Raw genomic sequence first — 22,620 nt, 5'->3', positions numbered from 1 at the left:
ATTTTTTTACAGAAAAGGGTGTTGATTTTGTGTAGTTAATTTCTTTTTCGATAGTTTGTATGATATTTGATTTATTTTTACCCACATTATTTCAATTTTTGGGGGCTCCTTATTATTCACCTGCACAGTAGGTGACGGAATGCATATCAAATTATTGCGAACGCCATTATAAAGAAGAATAAGTTTTATTGTTAACAACAAAGTTGTTTGATTTTATTTTTGGAGTAGTTTGTTCAGTTTTTTGGGGGAATCCTGTTTCCATCCCGCACAGTAGGTGGCAGAATGCACACTAAGTTGTGCGAACGCCAATATACCATAGAAGAAGAAGCAGCTTCACACAGGGTTTTGTATTCCACGTTTTACCTTAGCTAGCTAAACATTTTGTTTTGGGAAATAAATTAGCCTCTTATAAACTTAATTGAGACTTCTGGCATGCCACACAAGACTGCTTTTCGACGGGTTGTTTGCACCACAACAAACAAGAATACTTAATTGTGCAATCTTCACACCTAGCTACAGTAGTCAATTAGCTACGTTAGCTAACAGGCAACAATAACATTCTGAGATGGAAAGTGAAGTTCAAAGAGACGGCAGGGTTCTTGATCTAACAGATGACGCTTGGAGGGAAGACCGTCTACCTTATGAAGATGTCACTATCCCATTGGTAAGGAAAGCCTTTCAACAATGACGTTTATGGTGCAACAATGTTCATGATGAGGTTTAGCTAGCTATAGCTAACTTAACGCGTTACATAGATGTAGCTTCTGCATCTGGCTCACTCATAATTATTAATGAATAGCTAGCTAGCTATACAATTCATACATCAGAGTTTTTATTATTTGATCCCCAATCCAAATCGCTGATGGGTAGTTATAAAGCCTTACCTGCCTAAGCTACTATAAACCCTAAAAGTAGACTTTGGACTTGACTACCTAAAGTGTATACTAGGGGCACTGTAGCTAATGTTACATGTACAACCGGTAACTGCCAAAATAAAGGAAACACCAACATAGTGTCTTAAATTAATAGGGCGTTGGTCCACCGCGAGCCGCCAGAGCAGCTTCAATGCACCTTGGCATAGATTCTACAAGTGTCTGGAACTCTATTGGAGGGATGCAACACCATTCATCCACGAGAATTTAAATCATTTGGTGTTTTGTTGATGGTGGTGGAAACCGCTGTCTCAGGCGCCGCTCCAGAATCTCACATAAGTGTTAAATTGGTTTGAGATTCATTACGTCTTGCAATGGAAACCGTTTACTGTTTAAGAACCAAAAAGTAGCAAACGAAACGGCGAGGGAATTTGACTAATAGACGAGACGTTTTGCAACAGAATCGGTGTAATGAATACACCCCTGGTGACAGACACTCCCTTTAATAAACCCCCTATGCTCCTTTGAGACCCCTCTTTCAAAGTCACACTGATCTTTTCTAAACATAGTAGCCAAAATAATGGACAACTGGGCATTTTTATATGGGATGTTTTAATTGCTTAATTAACTCTGGAACCACACCCGGGTGGAAGGACCTGCTTTCAATATACTTTGTAGCCCTCATTTATGCAAGTGTTTTCTTTATTTTGGCAGTTACCTGTGTAAATAGCTAGTTTAGTTAATGAATGCCTTTTTTAAAGATTTGACCTTACATTTACATCAGTGACCCTACCTTTTAGTCCACAAGGGCCTCACAGAAGTGTCTTCTCTCCCTGGTGGTATCCAATAGAGCAAATGCCTTTGGCATGAGTCCTCTATCTGTTTTCAGAAATCAGTTTCTGAATAAAGACCCTTTTAGGAATGTCCGATACTCATGCTACTGTATAAGCCTGGACAATACTACTAGTTTGCGTTCATGTGGTTAAGCCTTTTTTCTTCCCTCCTGCAGAGTGAACTGCCTGAAGCTGAGCAAGATAATGGAGGATCAACAGAGTCGGTGAAAGAACAAGAAATGAAGTGGTCGGATTTAGCCCTTCAGAGTCTGCACGAGAATACACCCAACACTGGGACTCAGCTACTTCGTGAATGGACGCTGTGCCTACTCCAGTGTACCCGTGGTTGAACAGTTGTCTGTTTCCTGTAGTCTTACAATGGTCAACAGAAAATCATTGACGTGGTATTTTGTCATTCATGTTGAAGGACCCCCTCAAACCCACAATGTCTTTCAGTTCAATAATTGAACCTGGAGTGCAGCATCCCTGGACTATTTGTAGATTTTCTTATTGGCCTGACAGAAATAAATGTATTGTAAACTGAGTATAATGAAGCAAAATAAACAGATGTTTTATTTTATACATCCACTCTTTTTTCCTCAGTCAAAGGCAATGCATATTACAAGTGTGACATACGGGTGGCAAATACATAGGTATACTTTTGTAATTGGCTCCTTGCCTCTGGCATCAAACAGGGAAAATGCAATTACCAGTAGATTTCACTGAAATATGTATGCCATCCTCACAGTACTTCACATTTAAGTGTTTATCATTAGGTCTAGTCAAGACATCTCAGGGAGCTTTGTGTTATGTAAAATACAATTTGTTTAGGACAAAGGCTCACAGGAATACATGATCTCCATCAAAAGTAGCATTGAACATTCTATACTGCAATATTGCAAGAGACCACTGACAACAGACAAATGCTCAGTTATTTCCTGAACAATTGTATTATTGTTATATTCAACAACATAATACTCAATTTACTGAGACAGCTGTTTTCACATTCAAACACGTTCTTTAGCCACTTACTGTGCTCCATAACAAAGGAGAGACGGGAGTATTCAGTTTGTATCCATTTGAACAGGTAGGGGCCATTCATGAAGCAAAAGATAACAGTACCTTCACAAGCAATGGGGGTTACAACATATGGTCAAAGGCAATGTTCCCTCAAATGTTTTCTGGTACTGAGCAAATTTCAGCTCTGCTGAGCGCAAACTTGACCGTTGTGAAAATTCTGTGCAACTTTCAGCGAGCGTTTACTGTGAATACTGAGGCTGTACCCCCTTTAAGTTAGTTTTAACAGTGGCCATGTTGGCTACTATGGTTATTTGATCATAATGTAGGCCTACCATCAAAAACAATGGAGAAAATGCATCCCATAACATTTTAACATGTTCTATAATTCAGCCTACAGTAGCAGCCAATGTGTTCAATCTAGGCCTACATTCCATGAGACTTCTGAAAAAAAAAACATGCAGGGCTTGACAACCTGTTTATCCACTTGTCCTTCAGACAAGGTGGTGACTGAAAATGCTGTTGTGTTTGATGCAAGAAACCACTTTTACAAAATAAAATGCATTATTATTCCCATACCATTATTATAGAGAATCAGACAAATTATGCTAACCTCTGCCTATTGGCTTCTTAGCTTATTCAAGCCTGTCTCTAAATATACAACACTGCCCCTTTAAGACAAAAAAAGAAAGCTCTTTACCGGAGTTTCTTTTCAATGTCTAGAAATGTACAGGTTTTGTGCTCTTGTAGGAAGCAATCACTCCCCTATTGCTGACTACAAACTATAACTGGGTTAATAACTCACTAACTAGCAAAGGATATGAACAAAATGTGCACACGTGGCTACATGCAGCTCTCGCTCTGATCTCAAAACAAGCGCATCTACTCAGTACCGCTCATACTGTAAACACAATCCAGTTAAAAGTAAATGGCACAGATCCATATATGGTAATGATCTATTTGCATATAGGACTACTGCAGCTCTGATTGTTTATGCCACACTGGTCTGTATGGAAGTACGGGCTGAGTAGTGTGTCAATAGAATCCTACTCGGATGCGTTCTGCCTACAACAAAATCTCTTGCATAGTTCGTTTTGTTTCGGTATGTTGCATTGAAAGTAGCTAATATTGCATTGATTCAATCACAATTGTCACCATAAAGGGAAATGTTGAACGTGTTAACAGGGAAAACTCTAGAACACTGGTCACCAACCTTTTCTGAGTCAAGATCACCAAGTCAAAATGCAAGCTGAGAGCTACCGCTCAGATTTTTAAAAAATACATTACTTAAAAAACGTAAGCCTATCCAACATTAACCAATTAAAAACAGTACTGTAGCAATGAGGTTTGTGCAGTAAGCTGAGGTAGGCTATATGATCACACAGGTAATATATCCGTTGTTGTATTACTTGTGAGGCACAGCTGAGTGAGCATAACATTTAAATAATTTGCTTTTTATTTTACTGGGCTGATGGCGCCTGCATCTGATGGTCAGTCTCAGCAGAGGGAGAGAGCAACCGACTGAGGGTCCACCTCTCAACATCCCTCCGCTCTCCCTTTCCTCCACTGACCAAAAAGGGACAGTCTTCCAGCTGATGGTTAACTCGAGTCGCACCGCATTATTTCTGCCTCATGCACAAATTCATGTTGTTACTCCTATGAGAAAAGTGAAATATTCCTCCATATTAAAAAGACCCAAGCCGGTAATAATAACGCAAGCCTATAGATACACTTTCCTACTCATTCATTACTGCTGCAGTGCTTGTAACACTGAGTGGAAATAGGAAGAAAGCGCATTTTATGGTTTATAAACGTGTTGACAATGCCGAGTAAGAACTTAAACATGAACTCACTCAAAAACAGCAGCTCTTTGCTGTATTCGTTGACAGTCTCTCTCTAGTCATGGTTTTAAACGTTTTGAAATCTCACAGTATCAATTTTGCTGTAGCTTTTTTTTATGCCTGCTACCTTACTGTATACACGGTAATCTGATCCATCCGATTGGTCAGCGGTAGGCCCTATAGAGCACTTGATTTGCTCTCTGGGCCCGCTGGAAAGGCAGAGTTTGTACCTTCAGACACATGAAATGGTTGAAAATGGCAACAGGCCGAGACGAATATTTTTTGTTTGTTGAAACAAGGCTTTATCGTTGTTGTTTTTCACAGAAATGTTTGGCGATCCACTAGGAATGCCTTGGAGATTGACATGACCACTGCTCTAGAAAATTGAGTGAAGTTCAATCTCGTGCTTCTCTGTGGGTTGATATTTCTGCGCAGCAGTCCCAGGGGAGCTGCGCGGCAGTCTCTGGGCAACTGCATGCGCGCAGTTTAGAGGGAACGTTGGTCAAAGGTATATATGGTTTCAAAATGCAAATATAGCTAGGTTTCCATCCAATCGAAGACAGATTTTCATGCGAATATTCAAAAATCCGGATAAAAACACTGCGCATTTTCCCACCAGAGATGTTTTTCTATTAAATTGACATGTTGCAGATAAAAATCTGTGCGTGATGACAGTGCACATAAAAATAACTTTTGCGGTTAAATCACCATGTACCGAATAAAAAAAAAACAATTTAAATGGGTTTGAATTGCATTTAACGCGACAGATGGTTTTGTCATTATAATTATATATTTTTGCATTATATAGCGAATGTACCCACTCTGGTCTTTGCAGGTGTGCTCTAGCCAACAGCTCGCAGATACAGTGCGGGTATAGTCTACTACATGATGAGATCATTATGGACAGAAGAGCTAAATTATTCATCATCATGTCACCAGAATAAGACCCTCAATATTGGAAAGCAGCATAATGCACTTTCACCACCCTGTGAAGTTCAGAATTTATTTCATCTGTAGCCTAACAAACTGCATGCTTTCCCGAGTTGTAGTGGGAGGACCCCACACACCATATCATCGCGTGACTCCAAATGTACTTCTAATGGTTATTGTATAGATATTAGCGCATAAAAGGCACTTCCACTGCCATTTCTTGCATAATTAATTTTACTAACAGAAAAAGAACCCACCTTGTCTAGTGTATTTTGTTATGTCGACATTTGGAAAGTTTACCAACACATGTGCTGTTTCCATCAGGCCTGTCCTGATATTTTTATCCAATGTACTTTACTCACATGAAAAAGTTTGATGGAAATCTGGTTTATGACCTGCTTTTGAAATTGAATGAGATTAATCTGAATCCTCTGTCAATTTGACTGGCTGTTGACAAATTCCAGTGAAAGCAGACAGTTGGTTCCAAAATTGTTATTTCAATTTTTTTCTTCTTCAAAATGATCCCAAACATTTATGCATTCAAATTACTTTATGGTTTCCACTCTGGGAACTATTTCAAAATGTAGTTGGTGGCGTGAATTCACTTGCTCGAGCTGAGCAAGCATTTCAATGTGTGAAGTGTTGTAGAAAAAACAAATTTTTCATAACTTTATTAAGTTAGTCCTTTGAAATTGGCAGAAAAAAAACAAGACTACAAAACATTTTAAAATAATAATTATTTTACACCTCCCACGGTAACATTGTCATTCTCATAACCAGTCGTTAGCCCATACATGAGCAAGAATGCTTTCACGGTCAAAAAGACTGCCAAAATGTTTGGTCCCTCCTACAATGAAGAACAAGCCTCTGTACCAAAGCATTCCATTATAATTAAATTCACTCTGCTTTATAGCAAAAATACATCAAAGCTAAGAATGGCACAGTCACAGAGCAAATAAAATATTAACAGCTACCATTTCAATGAGTCACAACTGCGTGGCTTCTTAGAACAATTGAAGAAATTATGGTTAATTCAGTACATTCTGTAAAAAGTCTCTTATAATTTGATTTTTACAATTCATAAAAAATACAGAGAAGAAAAATAATGCGAAACGGTCTGACGACAGTCCACTGTCCTGCAGAGGCTGTGGAACTTTCTAATCTCGAGTTGAGTCACTTACTTGCTTCCTAAAACCCGGGCAAAAGTTAGTTTGACACGTTTTTCTCAAGTCTCTTCTTCATTCTGCGTGTATTTCTGTCTCGGGCCTCTGCAGGGCCAGTTCAGCTGGGATGAAGGCACCCTGGCCCAAGGCAGTGGAGTACGCTCTGTTGCTGTGGCTACCTGTGAAGCCAGGGTTGGTGGGGAAAGAGCCAGAGGAGCCCCCATGGGGGTTTGGCATGGGGGCCTGTGGCTGAGGTACTGCTGCTGGGTGGTAGTCATCCATGTTGTCGTAGTGGGACTGCACCGTAATGGTGCTGTGTCTCTGCTGCCCACCGTGGGGCTGGTATGAGTATTCTCTGTCTGGTTCGGGCATGGTGGCTTGGCTGTAGTGCTGCTGCTGCTCTCGGACGCTTTGCGACCGCTCAGGCTTGGGAGGGGCCTGCGCTTTGACGGGGGCCGACTGTTGTTGCTGGTCGTCTTTTTCCTGGTAACCACCGGGGGTTTTGGCCATGTTTGGATGCCGGTCTGGATCGGGCCATTCGTAGCGGGGTTGGAAGCTCCGAGCTCCGTCCGCTGGGTTGTGTCGGCTGGGGTCCTGCTGATGAGACTGGTTGCGGGGTGGGTGTTGGGCTTGGTGCGAGTGGGAGGCCTGGCAGGTCCTGGATCTGCTTTGTTTGTCCCCAGTGTCGGTCCCCTGACAGTGCTTCTCTGTCTCCATGTACATGAGGACGTCGGGGTCTGACGCTCGGGGAGCGTGCTGGAAGCCTAGCGGTACGCCGTAGGCTTTGCTGGGGTCTGACTTACTGCGCAGGTGTAGGGTTTCGTACCCCCCCAAGTCACCAGGCATGAACAGGCCTACGTTGTCATACTGAGACATGACGGGACCCCTGACCTTCTGCCTGGCCCGGCTCTCCCTGCGGCTGGAGTGCATCTGGAGCCTTCCCGACTCCTCGGGGTCCCAAGCAAAGTAGAAGGCGGTTCCCTTGGAGCTGTGGCACGGGGGTATGTCTCTGCTGAACAAGCTTTGCTCCTTCCCTGGAGGAAGGACGGGGCGGGACAGGTAGTGGTAGCCGCCCGCCTTGCCCCCCGACCGGCTGAGGGTGGGCCCCAGGTCCCGGTTGCTGAACGAGTGGAAGTGCCGCATCCGGATGGTCCCGTAGGGGTCCACGTCGTAGTAAGGGGCGTCCAGCGGGTTGGCGCTAGGCGAATAGGGGCCGTAACGGTACTGCACCCGGCCGTTCTCAAAGTAAGGCTGGAGCTGGGTGACGTGGTAGTCGGCCTGCAAGGACTGTTGCGGCAGCTGCTGCTGCTGATAGGCCTTGCACTGGTAGACGGGCCGCTGGTAGTACAAGAGCTCGTCGTCTGGAGGCACCTCGGTCCGCTGGATGGGCACCGAACGGATGGTTGAGGGCACATGTAGCGAGTGCACTCTGCGGATGGTGGGGTAGACCGGGGCTCCCTCCATGGGGCCATAGACCTGGCTGCGGTGTCCCAGGCTGGGGGAGATGTACTCGCCACTCCTGGGGGCCCCGCGGTGCTTCATGGACTGGTGGTAGGACCTGGAGTGAGCCAGGGTGTTGTAGCGGTGGTCCGTGCGGGCACTGTAAGGTATCTGAGGCTCCGACTTGGAGACGTAGGAGAGGTGTGGGGGAACATTGTCTGGCCGGTAGTGGTATGAAGGTTGCCCCACGGGAATGGCCCGTTGGTGGTAGTAGGCCTCCCCAGGAGGCTCCAGTAAGGCGGCCTCTCCCTTGGTGTGGTAGAGGTAGGCTGACTGGTGGGTGGAAGACTTTAGCGGGGGAGGGGGAGGACGGGTGAGGGCCTCTTCAGGCGTGGAGGCTTCTGCCAGGATGTTGTGGAAGATGGTAGGGTTGGCGGCCTCTGTGTGGCTGAGGACGGTGGTTGCCAGTTTGCTCTCAATAGAGCGGACGGGAGGCGTTGGCCCATGGGCATGATGGCGGGTCGCAGGCTCCATGCGGGGCTGTACTGGCTTTATGGCCTCCCATGGTCTCTCCACCTGCTCGGCTGGGATGGGGGCCACTCTGGCGTTAGGCTGGGGATGGGGCTGTAACTGCGGCTGGGCCTGCGGGTGAGGATGGGACTGTATATGAGGCTGTGATTGAGGCAGAGGTTGAGGCTGCAGAACTGCCACTGGCTGCTCCGAGGGTTTTGGAAGAGTTGGCGACCAGACGCTATCATTTACATAGACCTGAAAATGAACCAAAAACAATTCCAGTTGGCTATATAGTTAATGTATCGAAGATATGCTGCAAATATGACACATTATAGTCAATTTACCTCAGGAGCAGGCTGTGGCAGGACACCTGTCTCCTTGCTGCCGGGAGTGGTGGTGGAGGATCCAGTGCTGCTGACCGCTACCTGGCCCATAGCGGGCTGCTGCCTCTTTGGACTCTTCCGAGTGGGGGACACATGGGCAGGAGGGCTGGAGGGAGTGGTGAGACACTGGTGGTGGGGGGATGCTGGTGGGGTGAAATCTATATCCTGGCTGGCTCCGGGAGGAGTGGAGGGGGACTTAGCACTGGCAGAAGTACTGATGGACTGATGGCTGGCTGACTGGCTTGGCTGTTTGTCAGTAGGGGTGGTGGGAGGGAGAGAGGAGGAAGGGGCGATGTTTGGGGTGGTTGGGCTTAGGGTTGGGTTTTGGGCTGCTCCTGCTCTGGGTCCCTCCTTGAGGGCAGTCTGGGGGCACAGGGCTGGGGGAGGGGTCCAGTCCAGGGAGTGTGAGGGCTCCATGGGCCTGATGGGGGACTGGGACTGGGAGGACCCCTGGGTCAGGATGGAGGCCTGTTGGGTGGACTCTGCCAGAACCAGCATGCAGGCGGAGTTCTTCTGAGGGGGCAAGGGAGGAAGGAGGGACACGGAGGAGCTGCTGAGAGGGCCGGGGGAGGCCTTTGGAGACTCCATACTAGCTACGGCTCCTGGGATGGGGACAAAAACAGAAGGGAACTGCAGTGTGAGGAGAGAGAAGAGAAAGCACGCTCGAGGGAAAAAAAGAAAAAGGCAGGCTTGGTCTTCAAGAGTAGGAGAGAGGGGGAAGAGTTAAGCATGGCACTCGGGCTACATCATGTGGAAAGATTTCTCTGAGCTGAAATCCATGCAAGGTGTTAAAGGCATGAGGCGGGGAAACTAAACCTAGAAATGAAACAGGCATCATCAATCAAAGCATAATCAAACATAGGCCTTATACTCTAAAAAGAAACAAGACAATCATATTTAGAGGGACAGTTCACCTAAATTACATATTGGTTTCCTTACCCTGTAAGCAGTCTTTAGACAAGACCTACTTGTCCATAGACTGCTTACAGGGTAAGGAAACTAATATATAATTTTATAATTTGGGTGAACTATACCTTTAACATAATAAAGTGAAAACAACGCCAATGTAGCGGCTGTATGTATCACTGACCTGGCTGTTCCTGGCTACTGGTTGCTGAAGGTTGCTGGGCAGTGCTCTCCTCTCCTGTTGAGTCTTGGCTCTCAGTGTTGATATCAGTGTCGAAAGCAGAGGGCTTACAGTGCAGCTCCATCTGGAAGGCCTCACTCAGCGACGGCTCCCCTGTCCTCAGCAGCACTGAGCCCATTAACGGAGGAGAGTCCCTGGGCAGTCCCGAGGGAGGGGGGGAAGGCTGGGTAACACTGTGGCTTTCTGTAAGCTTACTGGGAAACTCCATGGCAAACGGCTCTGAAATGGCCAGAGGAGCCAAAATGGTTGCCTTCGACTTTATTGGGGACGCAGCCTGTAAGGGTTTGTCTGGGAAAGACATGGAGCAGGTCAGCTTCTTGCTCTCAGCTTTCTCTCTCGTGGCCGGGCTGAGGTCGGGTGACAGGAAGGGGATGGTGAACTTCCCCAGGAAGGAGGGTGAGACTGGTGCCGAGCCGTTGTCAACACCGCCTTGGCTCCTCTTCACGCTGGTGCTCTCACCCGCTGCACATGTGGCTACATCACTCAGCCCCAGGGGGAAGGAGAAAGAGCAGTCAGGCAGGCTGCACTGGAACGACATGGGGTCAAAGTCCAACGAGGCCATGCCGATGTCGGGTGGGCTAAGGTCCACGTCCTCGCCGGCCGAACGCGGGGGCGAAATGAGGACGGGCACGCAGATGGGCCCCTCGTCCCCGTTGCTGTCGCGTGTGGGGCCTCCGCTGTGGCCCTGGGTCAGGTTGTCGTAGGAGTTGCAGTGCTGCCGGGTGTGGCAGTCCAGCAGGTCCCCATTGAAGGAGGTCGAGAGGGCGTCGCTGCTGGAGCGGGGCCGCCGCGGACGGTACACCTTCGACTCTCCTACGGGGGTTGGGAAAATCATCAATTCAAAGACAAGTCACGTTTTTAATTAGAGAAAACGATCTACTACTACATTACTACTTAGACCATAGCACAGACTGCCACTCAAGAATAGGCTCACTCAGCCATACAGAGGAGAGAAGTCAGAGAAGTCCCATGAAACATTACCTTCAACGTTGTGTAGCGAGGTGAGCGACTCCTCGCTTTTGGCCGATCGGAGCGTCCCAGTGTCCCCCCTGCCTCCTGAAACATGACAGACCGGCATTAGTTTACATACATTAGGACAAAATATACAGTGCCTTCAGAAAGTATTCAGACCCCTTGACTTGACTTTTTCCACATTTTGTTACGTTACAGCCTTATTCTAAAATGGATTAAATAAATAAAACATGCTCCGCAATCTACACTGCCGGTCAAAAGTTTTACAACCCCTACTCATTCAAGGGTTTTTCTTTATTTTTTACTAGTTTCTACATTGTAGAATAATAGTGAAGACATCAAAACTATGAAATAACACATATGGAATCATCTAGTAACCAAAAAAGTGTTAAACAAATGAAAATATATTTGATATTTGATATTCTTCAAATAGCCACCCTTTGCCTTGATGACAGCTTTGCAAACTCTTGGCATTCTCTCAACCAGCTTCACCTGGAATGCTTTTCCAACAGTCTTGAAGGAGTTCCCACATATGCTGAGCACTTGTTGGCTGCTTTTCCTTCACTCTGCATTCCGACTCATCCCAAACCATCTCAATTTGGCTGAGGTTGGGGGATTGTGGAGTCCAGGTCATCTGATGCAGCACTCCATCACTCTCCTTGGTAAAATAGCCCTTACACAGCCTGGAGGTTTGTTGGGTCATTGTCCTGTTGAAAAACAAATGATAGTCCCACTAAGCCCAAACAAGATGGGATGGCGTGCTGCAGAATGCTGTGGTAGCCATGCTGGTAAAGTGTGCCTTGAATTCTAAATAAATCACAGACAGTGTCACCAGCAAAGCACCCCCACACCATAACACCTCCTCCTCCATGCTTTACAGTGGGAAATACACATGCGGAGGTCATCTGTTCACCCACACCGCGTCTCACAAAGACACAGCGGTTGGAACCAAAAATCTCCAATTTGGACTCCAGTCCAAAGGACAGATTTCCACCGGTCTAATGTCCATTGCTCGTGTTTCTTGGCCCAAATAGTCTCTTGTTCTTATTGGTGTCCTTTAGTAGTGGTTTCTTTGCAGCAATTCGACCATGAAGGCCTGATTCACACAGTCTCCTCTGAACAGTTGATGTTGAGATGTGTCTGGTACTTGAACTCTGTGAAGCATTTATTTGGGCTGCAATTTCTGGGGCTGGTAACTAATTAACTTATCATCAGCAGCAGAGGTAACTCTGGGTCTTCCATTCCTGTGGCGGTCCTCATGAGAGCCAGTTTCATCATAGCGCTTGATGGTTTTTGCGACTGCACTTGAAGAAACTTTCAAAGTTCTTGAACTGTTCCGTATTGACCAACCTTCATGTCTTAAAGTAATGATGGACTGTCGTTCCTCTTTGCTTATTTGAGCTGTTCTTGCCATAATATGGACTTGGTCTTTTACCAAATAAGGCTGTCTTCTGTATACCCCGCTACCTTCTCACAACACAACTGATTTGCTCAAACACATTAAGAAGGAAATAAATTCCACAAATTAACATTTAAGAAGGCACACCTGTTAATTGAAATGCAGAGAAGAATAGGAGAAACTCCCCAAATACAGGTGTGCCAAGCTTGTAGTGTCATAAAAAAAATACCCAAGAATAATCGATACTGTAATCGCGGGCAAAGGTGCTTCAACAAAGTACTGAGTAAAGGGTCTGAAAAACTGTTTTTGCTTTGTCATTATGGGGTAGTGTGTGTAGATTGATGAGGAAAAAAAACAATTTAATCAATTTTCGAATAAGGCTGTAACGTAACAAAATGTGGAAAAAGTCAAGGGGTCTGAATACTTTCCGAAGGCACCGTATATTCTACTTTAGTCTATTTGTGAGAAGGGCCAGAGAGAGTGATGGGTGGCGTTTGGGTGGAAAGAGGAAAGGGAATCTTACCTGCCATGGCCTTGAATTCGTTGGGTTCGCGGTGCAGCTTGCGCTTGGACATGGACGAGGACTTGCCCAGGTTGAAGAAGGAGCGCCAGCTGCCCACCGGAGACTTTTTGGACTTGATGGGGGGCCTCTTTCTGTAGGGGGTGAATGGAGAGAAGGAAAAAGTAATTTGGGAAAACAAGTAGTCCTGTGTCCTTTTGTAATCGGTGCCTAAAGAACACGACTCATTTATATTTACAGTGAGGGAAAAAAGTATTTGATCCCCTGCTGATTTTGTACGTTTGCCCACTGACAAAGAAATTATCAGTCTGTAATTTTAATGGTAGGTTTATTTGAACAGTGAGAGACAGAATAACAACAAAAAAATCCAGAAAAACACATGTCAGAAATGTTATAAATTGATTTGCATTTTAATGAGGGAAATAAGTATTTGACCCCCTCTCAATCAGAAAGATTTCTGGCTCCCAGGTGTCTTTTATACAGGTAACAAGCTGAGATTAGGAGCACACTCTTAAAGGGAGTGCTCCTAATCTCAGTTTGTTACCTGTATAAAAGACACCTGTCCACAGAAGCAATCAATCAATCAGATTCCAAACTCTCCACCATGGCCAAGACCAAAGAGCTCTCCAAGGATGTCAGGGACAAGATTGTAGACCTACACAAGGCTGAAATGGGCTACAAGACCATCACCAAGCAGCTTGGTGAGAAGGTGACAACAGTTGGTGCGATTATTCGCAAATGGAAGAAACACAAAATAACTGTCAATCTCCCTCGGCCTGGGGCTCCATACAAGAGCTCACCTTGTGGAGTTGCAATGATCATGAGAACGGTGAGGAATCAGCCCAGAACTACACGGGAGGATCTTGTCAATGATCTCAAGGCAGCTGGGACCATAGTCACCAAGAAAACAATTGGTAACACTATACGCTGTGAAGGACGCAAGGTCCCCCTGCTCAAGAAAGCACATATACAGGCCCGTCTGAAGTTTGCCAATGAACATCTAAACGATTCAGAGGAGAACTGGGTGAAAGTGTTGTGGTCAGATGAGACCAAAATGGAGCTCTTGGGCATCAACTCAACTCGCCGTGTTTGGAGGAGGAGGAATGCTGCCTATGACCCCAAGAACACCATCCCCACCGTCAAACATGGAGGTGGAAGCATTATGCTTTGGGGGTGTTTTTCTGCTAAGGGGACAGGACAACTTCACCGCATCAAAGGGACGATGGACGGGGCCATGTACTGTCAAATCTTGGGTGAGAACCTCCTTCCCTCAGCCAGGGCATTGAAAATGGGTCGTGGATGGGTATTCCAGCATGACAATGACCCAAAACACACAGCCAAGGCAACAAAGGAGTGGCTCAAGAAGAAGCACATTAAGGTCCTGGAGTGGCCTAGCCAGTCTCCAGACCTTAATCCCATAGAAAATCTGTGGAGGGAGCTGAAGGTTCGAGTTGCCAAACGTCAGCCTCGAAAACTTAATGACTTGGAGAAGATCTGCAAAGAGGAGTGGAACAAAATCCCTCCTGAGATGTGTGCAAACCTGGTGGCCAACTACAAGAAACGTCTAACCTCTGTGATTGCCAACAAGGGTTTTGCCACCAAGTACTAAGTCATGTTTTGCAGAAGTGTCAAATACTTATTTCCCTAATTAAAATGCAAATCAATTCATAACATTTTTGACATACATTTTTCTGGATTTTTTTGTTGTTATTCTGTCTCTCACTGTTGAAATAAACCTACCATTAAAATTATAGACTGATCATGTCTTTGTCAGTGGGCAAACGTACAAAATCAGCAGGGGATCAAATACTTTTTTCCCTCACTGTATGAAACAATATAACTATGTGTTCATGGTTTGACGGTACAACATTTCCATTTAAGTAGCGCGTCATTCATTTATGCTTCCTCCATTTCCATACTTCATAGACAAACATCGGCTGTTAGAAAGATACCAGGGCCTCAGGACGTTCATACCTCTCAGTAGGGAACTCGATGACAGTGTGGAACTTGCCCTGCAGGGCTGCCGGGCCCTCCCCCACTTCAATGTACTTGCTGTCGGCTGTGACGGGGGAGTTGATCTGGGCCTGGGTCCGGGCCTGGGCCTCCTCCAGGGTCAGCAGCTTGGTGGAGGGGGATGAAACCAGCAGGGACTTGGGCCGCGACAACGAGTTGTGTCCTAGGGGAGAAATGATCATCATGTACACTTTGTTTGTGGAAGAGACAAATGACTTGCATAAATGTTGTTGTTCTGAGTAAGCTACTTTTTCTGAATTAAAGGAAACTTTGGGTCAGGGGAGACTTGGGTCAGGTAGATTCTGCTTGCACACAATTTGCTTGTGCATGACAAATGACATGACAAAGAAATGCCACTGGCAATAATTAGAATCAAGAACAATCCTGTATAAGAAAGAATCCTCCAGATTCAGTTGCACCATGGCACTGTGAGCATAGATTACCTCCCAACAGGTTGGCATGCGTACCTGCTCCCTCCCGTATGAGTGAGCTGAGCTTGGGGCTGAAGAGGACGTCTACATGGTTCAGTATGAACTCAACCACCACCGACTGGATGCGGACCTCCATGAAGGCTGCTGTGCCGCTGAAGCAGGCCGACTCTATCTGCTTGGACCTGGGGAGACCGGTAGGGAAACAACATGGGGGATCAGCCATTGGGAAAGTCAACCAAATTCAAATGGTTTTCAACAACGACTCATGCTTCAACAAAAAGGCAGAAGGGATGTTTTCTTGTGGCTTAAATTCAGTCATAACATAGCCATTTTCGGTACAAGACTATAGTTGCAACTATAGTTACTCAGAGCAACTTCATGTACTCAATCTATCGATTATACTGGTGAGATATGAACAATAACATTTAACAAGATAGTAACAAAGTTGTCTGACCTCAGTAGGTTGGGGGCCCAGACGATGGCCAGGTTCTTGCTGTGCATGTTGGTAATGTAACTGAAGGTGGCCAGATGGGACAGGTGCCTCATGAGGAACTCCAGAGTCCTGGGAACAGGATGGGGGATGAAACACACAACTCATTTACACCAGTTCTACTTCATAGAGCCTCATTAGCTTCAGTAGTATTGCGCTAGTGTTATAAAAGCAGTGTATATCTGAACCAGGTGAGGTGTTCTTTGACTACTTCTAAAGATGTATAACTTTTGACCTAATTGTATAAGATCATACCATTCTAAAACTGTATGAGTGTAATACAATAACCATCCATTATGTTTTTATAACATAATATACAATATGTATGACACCCTTCCGATGCAAAGAATATATATTGACATCCTGTTATGGAGACAGTACTGTGTGTTGTATCCTGTGAGTTCCTGCAGGGGGCAGCGTGGCTCTGCTCTAACCTGTAATGCGGCGGCGGCAGCTGCTGGATGACATCATGTATTTTGATGAGCCGCTCCTCATCTGTAGCTGCGGAGACTGCCTCCTGTGGAACGGAGAGGAATGAGGAAGACGGAGGGGAGGATGGAGGGAGAGGGAAGAGAGTGGTACGGGTCAGTGCCTCTGCGTTCGGAAGTGCTTACTGCCCGACACCTCCACGCAGTTATTCGGCCAGGGGCGGTGCAGAGAGGAGGCACTTGCACAAAGCTTGGCTGAGCCAAAGGGACATAACACTGCCTCCTCCACCCTTTCCTTCCCCTCTCTTCCATAGCAACTAGCAAACATTTACATCCAGACTATTTTGTTTGGTGAAGGTTTTTATTTCAAGTCGGAGAGAGTGTGGTTTGTCTTATTTGTAAAACTTGTTTAAAGTGGATGCCATGTGCTTAGGTTTTGGAATGGGGTTTCCAAGATGAGTCCTCCAAAAGTGTAGTGTTTGGTGAATTGAGAATGAGATCACTGAAGGTGGAATTATATTAGACCATCCTCATAAATACAGTACTTATTACCCTTTAGATGAGTGACACTTGAACCTGGAAAGGGTCTTGAACTTACCCCACAGAGATAGAAAAATGTACACTGAACAAAAATAAACACAACATGTAAAGTGTTGGTCCCATGTTTCATGAGCTGAAATAAAATATCCCAGAACTGTTCCATACGCACAGAAATATTATTTCTCTAAAATGTTGTGCACTAATTTGTTTACATCCCTGTTAGTGAGCATTTATCCTTTGCCAAGACAATCCATCCACCTGACAGGTGTGGCATATCAAGAAGCTGATTAAACAGCATGATCATAACACAGTTGCACCTTGTGCTGGAGACAATAAAAGGACACTAAAATGTTCAATTTTTTTACCCCGTTTTCTCCCCAATTTCTTGTCTCATCGCTGCACTTCCCCAACGGGCTCGGGAGGCGAAGGTCGAGTCATGCGTCCTCCGAAACATGACTCACCAAACCGCTCTTCTTAACACCTGCCCGTTTAACCCGGATGCCAGCCACACCAATGTGTCGGAGGAAACACTGTTCAACTGACAACCGAGGTCAGCCTGCAGGCGCCTGGCCCGGCACAAGGAGTCGCTAGAGCGTGATGAGCCAAGTAAAGCCCCCTCAGCCAAACCCTCCCCTAACCCGGACGACGCTGGGCCAATTGTACGCCGCCCTATTGGACTCCCGATCATGGCCGGTTGTGACACAGCCCGGGAACGAACCCGGGTCTGTAGTGACGCCTCTATCACTGCGATGCAGTGCCTTAGACTGCTGTGCCACTCGGGAGGCCCCAGATGTCTCAAGATTTGAAGGAGCGTGCAATTGGCATGCTGACTACAGTAAGGTCCACCAGAGAATTTAATGTTAATTTCTCTACCATAAGCCGCCTCCAATGTCATTTTAGAGAATTTGGCAGTACGTCCAACCGGCCTCACAACCGCAGACCCAGGTGTATGGCGTTGTGTGGGTGAGCGGTTTGCTGATATCAACGTTGTGAACAGAGTGCACCATGGTGGCGGTGGGGTTAAGGCATGGGCATGTATAAGCTATGGACAACGAACACAATAGCTTTTTATCAATGGCAATTTAAATGCACAGAAATACCGTGACGAGATCCTGAGGCCCATTGTCATGCTATTCATCCGTCGCCATCACCTCGTGTCAGCATGATAAACACAGCCCCATGTCGCAAGGATCTGTACACAATTCCTGGAAGCTGAAAATGTCCCAGTTCTTCCATGGCCTGCATACTCACCAGACATGCCACCCATTGAGTATGTTTGGGATGCTCTGGATTGGCGTGTACGACAGCGTGTTCCAGTTTCCGCCAATATCCAGCAACTTCGCGCAGCCATTGAAGAGGAGTGGGACAACATTCCACAGGCCCCAATCAACACCCTGATCAACTCTATGCGAAGGAGATGTGTCTTACTGCATGAGGCAAATGGTGGTCACACCAGATACTGACTGGTTTTCTGATCCACGCCCCTACCTTTTTTTAAAGGTATACATATCTGTATTCCCAGTCATGTGAAATCCATAGATTAGGGCTTAATTCATTTATTTCAATTGACTGATTTCCTTATTTGAAATGTAACTCAGTAAAATCTTAGAAATTGTTGCATGTTGCGTTTATATTTTTGTTCAGTATATTTTGGACGTGGAAATTCAACGCCAGCTCGGGACAGTGCGAAACCTAATAAATACCATCCAGCAACATGTTAGTGTGAGAAAGCGTGATGTTTTTATTTTGGGTGGAGGAGACGTGCACTCAGGGAGGGTGCTGTGCCTATACTGTGCCAAGAGAAGGTCCTTACAGAGAATTTCTCGTAGAGCTGATAGGTGAGCAGGGGGTTGGGCAGTTCACGAAAGTAGAGCTTGCACAGGGAGCCTACACAGTGGATGTCCTGGATGTACACGTCTTTAGTCAGGTCGGGTATCTGCTCTGAGTCAAACTCATGCCTAGTGGAGGGAGGGAGGGAGAGAAAGAGACGGAGAGAGAGCGAGAGGGAAAGAGAATTGAGAGAGACAGACATAAACCACGTTTCCATCCAGTTTTATGCATGTAAAGTCATGATATATAAAAAAATAAAATAATCAGGACAGCTGTGGTGGAAACAGGTAGTTTCGGTACAATTGTATAAATGCGACAGATAATTTATTCGTTCGACATGGTGTCAGTCCGACAATTGTTTTGTGTCAGTAAAATAAATAATGCGAGAAATGGCAGTGGAAACGTATTTAATACGCAAATATTGATATAAGAACCATCATATCGAAGTAAACACGATGATTATGGTGTGTGGTTCTCCCACTACGACTCGGGAAACCATGCAGTTTACTAGGCTACAGATTAAATGAGTTATGATTAACTTCACAGGGTGGTGAAAGGTAATGAGCTTTTTGCTCCTTTCCAACAAATATCGAGGGTCTTATTCTGGTGACATGATGATCGATGCTTGACTGCCATTTCACAAATATTCTCGCTCTTATCCATAATAACCTCATGTAGACTAGCCTACCCGCATCTGCGAGCTGTTGGCACATGCCAAGACCAGATGGGCACATTTCCTATTTAACGCAACAGATTTTGTGGCAACCAGGAAATGGCGGAGCGATTTCTGCATAGTGCATCTTTAACAATTGGAAATTTCAATTTTGAGGCTGTTCCTTAATCTCAATCCTGACCTGAGTTGAACCATGTAAATACTTATTGCAGGGTAAGGGTTATACTTATTGCAGGAGGGGAAAAAAGAAAAGAAAGCCCCATAAATACACACAAAAAAAGAACATCACGCTTGGCTTCGAGACGCCAAACATTCCATCCTCTTCACAGTCCAAAATGTTATAATTACAGGGTGAGCTGACATCGGGGTTCTCGGTTGGCAGAGTGAAAACGAACAGTGCAAAAATGTGAAGGGAAGAGAACAGTTAGGGCTCATCTTTTGCTACAAATTATGGCCAGTCAATCGGTTGACGAGGGATGTCCACACGCACCCACACACGTTGTTGTCGAGGGATGCCCACAGTGCCGACACACAAAGGTAAATCCACATATAGCATGCTAAGGAAAATATGATGGGATTTTTTGTTTACAGTGCCAGTAATCTTTGATGGAATTTTTATGTGATGTATGGCATACGTGGATTATCTTTGGGAGTTAGGTACCACCCCTTACTTCATGTGACGAGAGTTGTATTCATTTGAACATTAACTGATATTGATTGAGTACAATGGCACCTGGTAGTCAAGGTCCATGTTGTTATAACACCTTTGTTTTCGCTCAGCACCGGGGGCTGAACAAATTCTCAGAAGTTGGTGGCGGGTGTACACTTGAGATTACTTATATGAACGCCCTATGAGGCAGACCCATGTTTAACGGATAGCGCTGCCAAGTCTGTGTGTGTGTGTGAGAGAGAGACAGAGGGTGTGTGTGTCTTACCGTAGTTTCTGGATGTTGGAGGCGATTCCAGAGAGGCGGTACATGCCGTCCACCACGCCATGCTTCTCAATAAACTCTGTGCAGCTCTTGAGTACCTGGGGAACTGGAGCAGCAAGCACCTCAATGTCAGAGAATGTGAGAGCGAGAGACAGAAAGACACCTTTAAAGGGCATCTCTAATTCAATCAATAGATGTGCACGGGAACCCTGCAATAGATGTGCACCCTTTAATAATGTATAGACGTTTCCTTTCTAAAGAGCGTGTGCACATATTCTAACTCAATGGAACACCAGCTACAAGGGGTTGTGCATTTAGAGATTATTTTATGTTCTCTGATAAAGAAAAACACTAACTTCTGTTGATCAAAAGCAACGTCTCGTGAAGCATCTCTTCAAGTTGATCACAGGTACCGAGAATACAATGCAAAGAAGTTCAAATGCATTCCTTTTCAAATGGCAATGTGCAGGAATTTGAAAGTTGAAGTTGGCAAAGCTTTGAGCTGTCCGAGACCAAGGCCTGTCAGGCTCACATCAGACCAACCCTTGATTCAACAACGGTCCTTACTTCCTTCCCTATCTCTGTAGCATAGCAAATCAATATCCTACCACCACTGGCTGTTTGTTAAAAAACACCTGCCGTTTCACCTTTGTTACTTCCTCTGGCCAGTGGTCAGCACAGAGCAGAGAGAGCAGTAGACTCAGTGGCTATCTGGAAAAGATCATCAGATAACAAGTCATGGCCTGCTGCGAGGGCAGAGAGAGAGGGCGAGAGAGAGAAGAGAGGATGAGAAAGGGAGAGGGAGACAGAAAGAGAGAGAAAGAGGGGGGGATGAGAGAGAGACAGAGAGAAACACTACTTGGCCACTCTGTTATGATCCACACACACTCAGACAGCACTGGACAGAATCCAGAGCCCTGGCTGGGGCTTTAATCCACACAGCATGAAGAGAGCCCGGTCAGTGGGCCCTAGTGTGTGCGTGTGTATTTGGTAGTTTGTTTGTCAATAAAGATCTAAATGTGTATGTGAGTCTCTTTGTACTGTCTGTGTGTGTGCATGCACCTGTGTTTACAGGGGGGCTCCCTCGCCACCCCCACCTGACACAAGTTATTTTGTACATTGACAGAGAATGATAACCTCTTGGAAGCAGCTGTTCCACCAAATTCCACATAACATGAAAGGCCGGGGGGGAACCTACAGGCTAAACTTCCCACAGTCTGTTCAAAACACTCCATTTGGAGGTGAAAGTGGATCAACAATACCATCCTGATACTATATGGGTTCGGCAATTAGGATTCTGTCTTTTAAGGTGTTGTCTTTATTGATGTAACTTGTTTGGCTTGTGTGAAGAAAAATGTTTTAATATATGCGCTTTCACCAATTCATTGTCATGTATGACGATAGTCAACGATTGAGGAGTTACCTTAAGCACATACAGATCTACACGAGGGCGAAGCTTGCTTATGACATCTTAGTTCTATTACAAATCAAATGTTATTGGTCACATACGTGTTTAGCAGATGTTATTGAGGGAGTAGCGAAATGATTGTGTTTCTAGGTCCGACAGTGCAGTAACATCTAACAAGTAATATCACAACATATACCCAATACACCCAAATCTAAGTAAAGCAACGGAATTAAGAATATACAATACCAGACAAAAGTTGACACACCTACTCATTCAAGGGGTTTTCTTTATTTTTACTATTTTCAACATTGTAGAATAACACTGAAGACATCAAAACTATGAAATAACACATATGGAATTATGTAGTAACCAAAAAAAGTGTTAAACCAAACAAAATATATTTTATATTTGAGATTCTTCAAATAGCCACCCTTTGCCTTGACAGCTTTGCACACTCTTGGCATTCTCTCAACCAGCTTCATGAGGAATGCTTTCCAACAGTCTTGAAGGAGTTCCAACATATGCTGAGCACTTGTTGGCTGCTTTTCCTTCACTCTGCAGTCCAACTCATCCCAAACCATCTCAAATGGGTTGAAGTCGGGTGATTGTGGAGGCCAGGTCATCTGATGCAGCACTCCATCACTCTCCTTCTTGGTAAAATGGCCCTTACACAGCCTGGAGGTGTGTTGGGTCATTGTCCTGTTGAAAAACAAATGATAGTCCCACTAAGCACAAACCAGTTGGGATGGCGTATCGCTGCAGAATGCTGTGGTAGCCATGCTGGTTAAGTGTGCCTTGAATTCTAAATAAATCACAGACAGTGTCACCAGCAAAGCACCCCCACA

At 45.4% G+C, this 22,620-nt stretch overlaps 2 protein-coding genes across 2 annotated transcripts in view; one reads left to right on the top strand and one right to left on the bottom strand.

Annotated features, from left to right (window-relative positions):
- The first annotated feature begins 331 nt into the window (after positions 1 to 331).
- On the top strand, positions 332 to 2,285 carry LOC311142741 (anaphase-promoting complex subunit 13-like). The gene is made up of 2 exons (XM_084178402.1): positions 332 to 664; positions 1,882 to 2,285. Exons 1-2 carry the CDS (start codon positions 566 to 568, stop codon positions 2,053 to 2,055), a joined length of 273 nt encoding a protein of 90 aa, XP_084034528.1. The 5' UTR covers positions 332 to 565; the 3' UTR covers positions 2,056 to 2,285.
- Positions 2,286 to 6,155: 3,870 nt separating this feature from the next.
- Positions 6,156 to 22,620, bottom strand: part of LOC311142740 (rho GTPase-activating protein 32-like) — a 247,376-nt gene continuing 230,911 nt past the window's right edge. Inside the window, exons 15-25 of the mRNA XM_084178401.1 lie at positions 20,371 to 20,473; positions 18,746 to 18,890; positions 16,399 to 16,481; positions 15,929 to 16,036; positions 15,511 to 15,656; positions 15,005 to 15,206; positions 13,034 to 13,164; positions 11,121 to 11,195; positions 10,083 to 10,952; positions 8,954 to 9,594; positions 6,156 to 8,864 (exon numbers count right to left, since the gene is read on the bottom strand). Coding sequence (XP_084034527.1) covers positions 6,732 to 8,864; positions 8,954 to 9,594; positions 10,083 to 10,952; positions 11,121 to 11,195; positions 13,034 to 13,164; positions 15,005 to 15,206; positions 15,511 to 15,656; positions 15,929 to 16,036; positions 16,399 to 16,481; positions 18,746 to 18,890; positions 20,371 to 20,473 — 4,637 coding nt within the window. The 3' untranslated portion in view covers positions 6,156 to 6,731. The remainder of the gene's footprint in view (positions 8,865 to 8,953; positions 9,595 to 10,082; positions 10,953 to 11,120; positions 11,196 to 13,033; positions 13,165 to 15,004; positions 15,207 to 15,510; positions 15,657 to 15,928; positions 16,037 to 16,398; positions 16,482 to 18,745; positions 18,891 to 20,370; positions 20,474 to 22,620) is intronic.

The sequence above is a fragment of the Coregonus lavaretus genome (assembly GCF_964263955.1).
Source record: "Coregonus lavaretus genome assembly, chromosome: 15".
NCBI classification, from domain to species: Eukaryota; Metazoa; Chordata; class Actinopteri; order Salmoniformes; family Salmonidae; genus Coregonus; species Coregonus lavaretus.
This window is presented reverse-complemented; position numbering and strand designations above follow the sequence as displayed.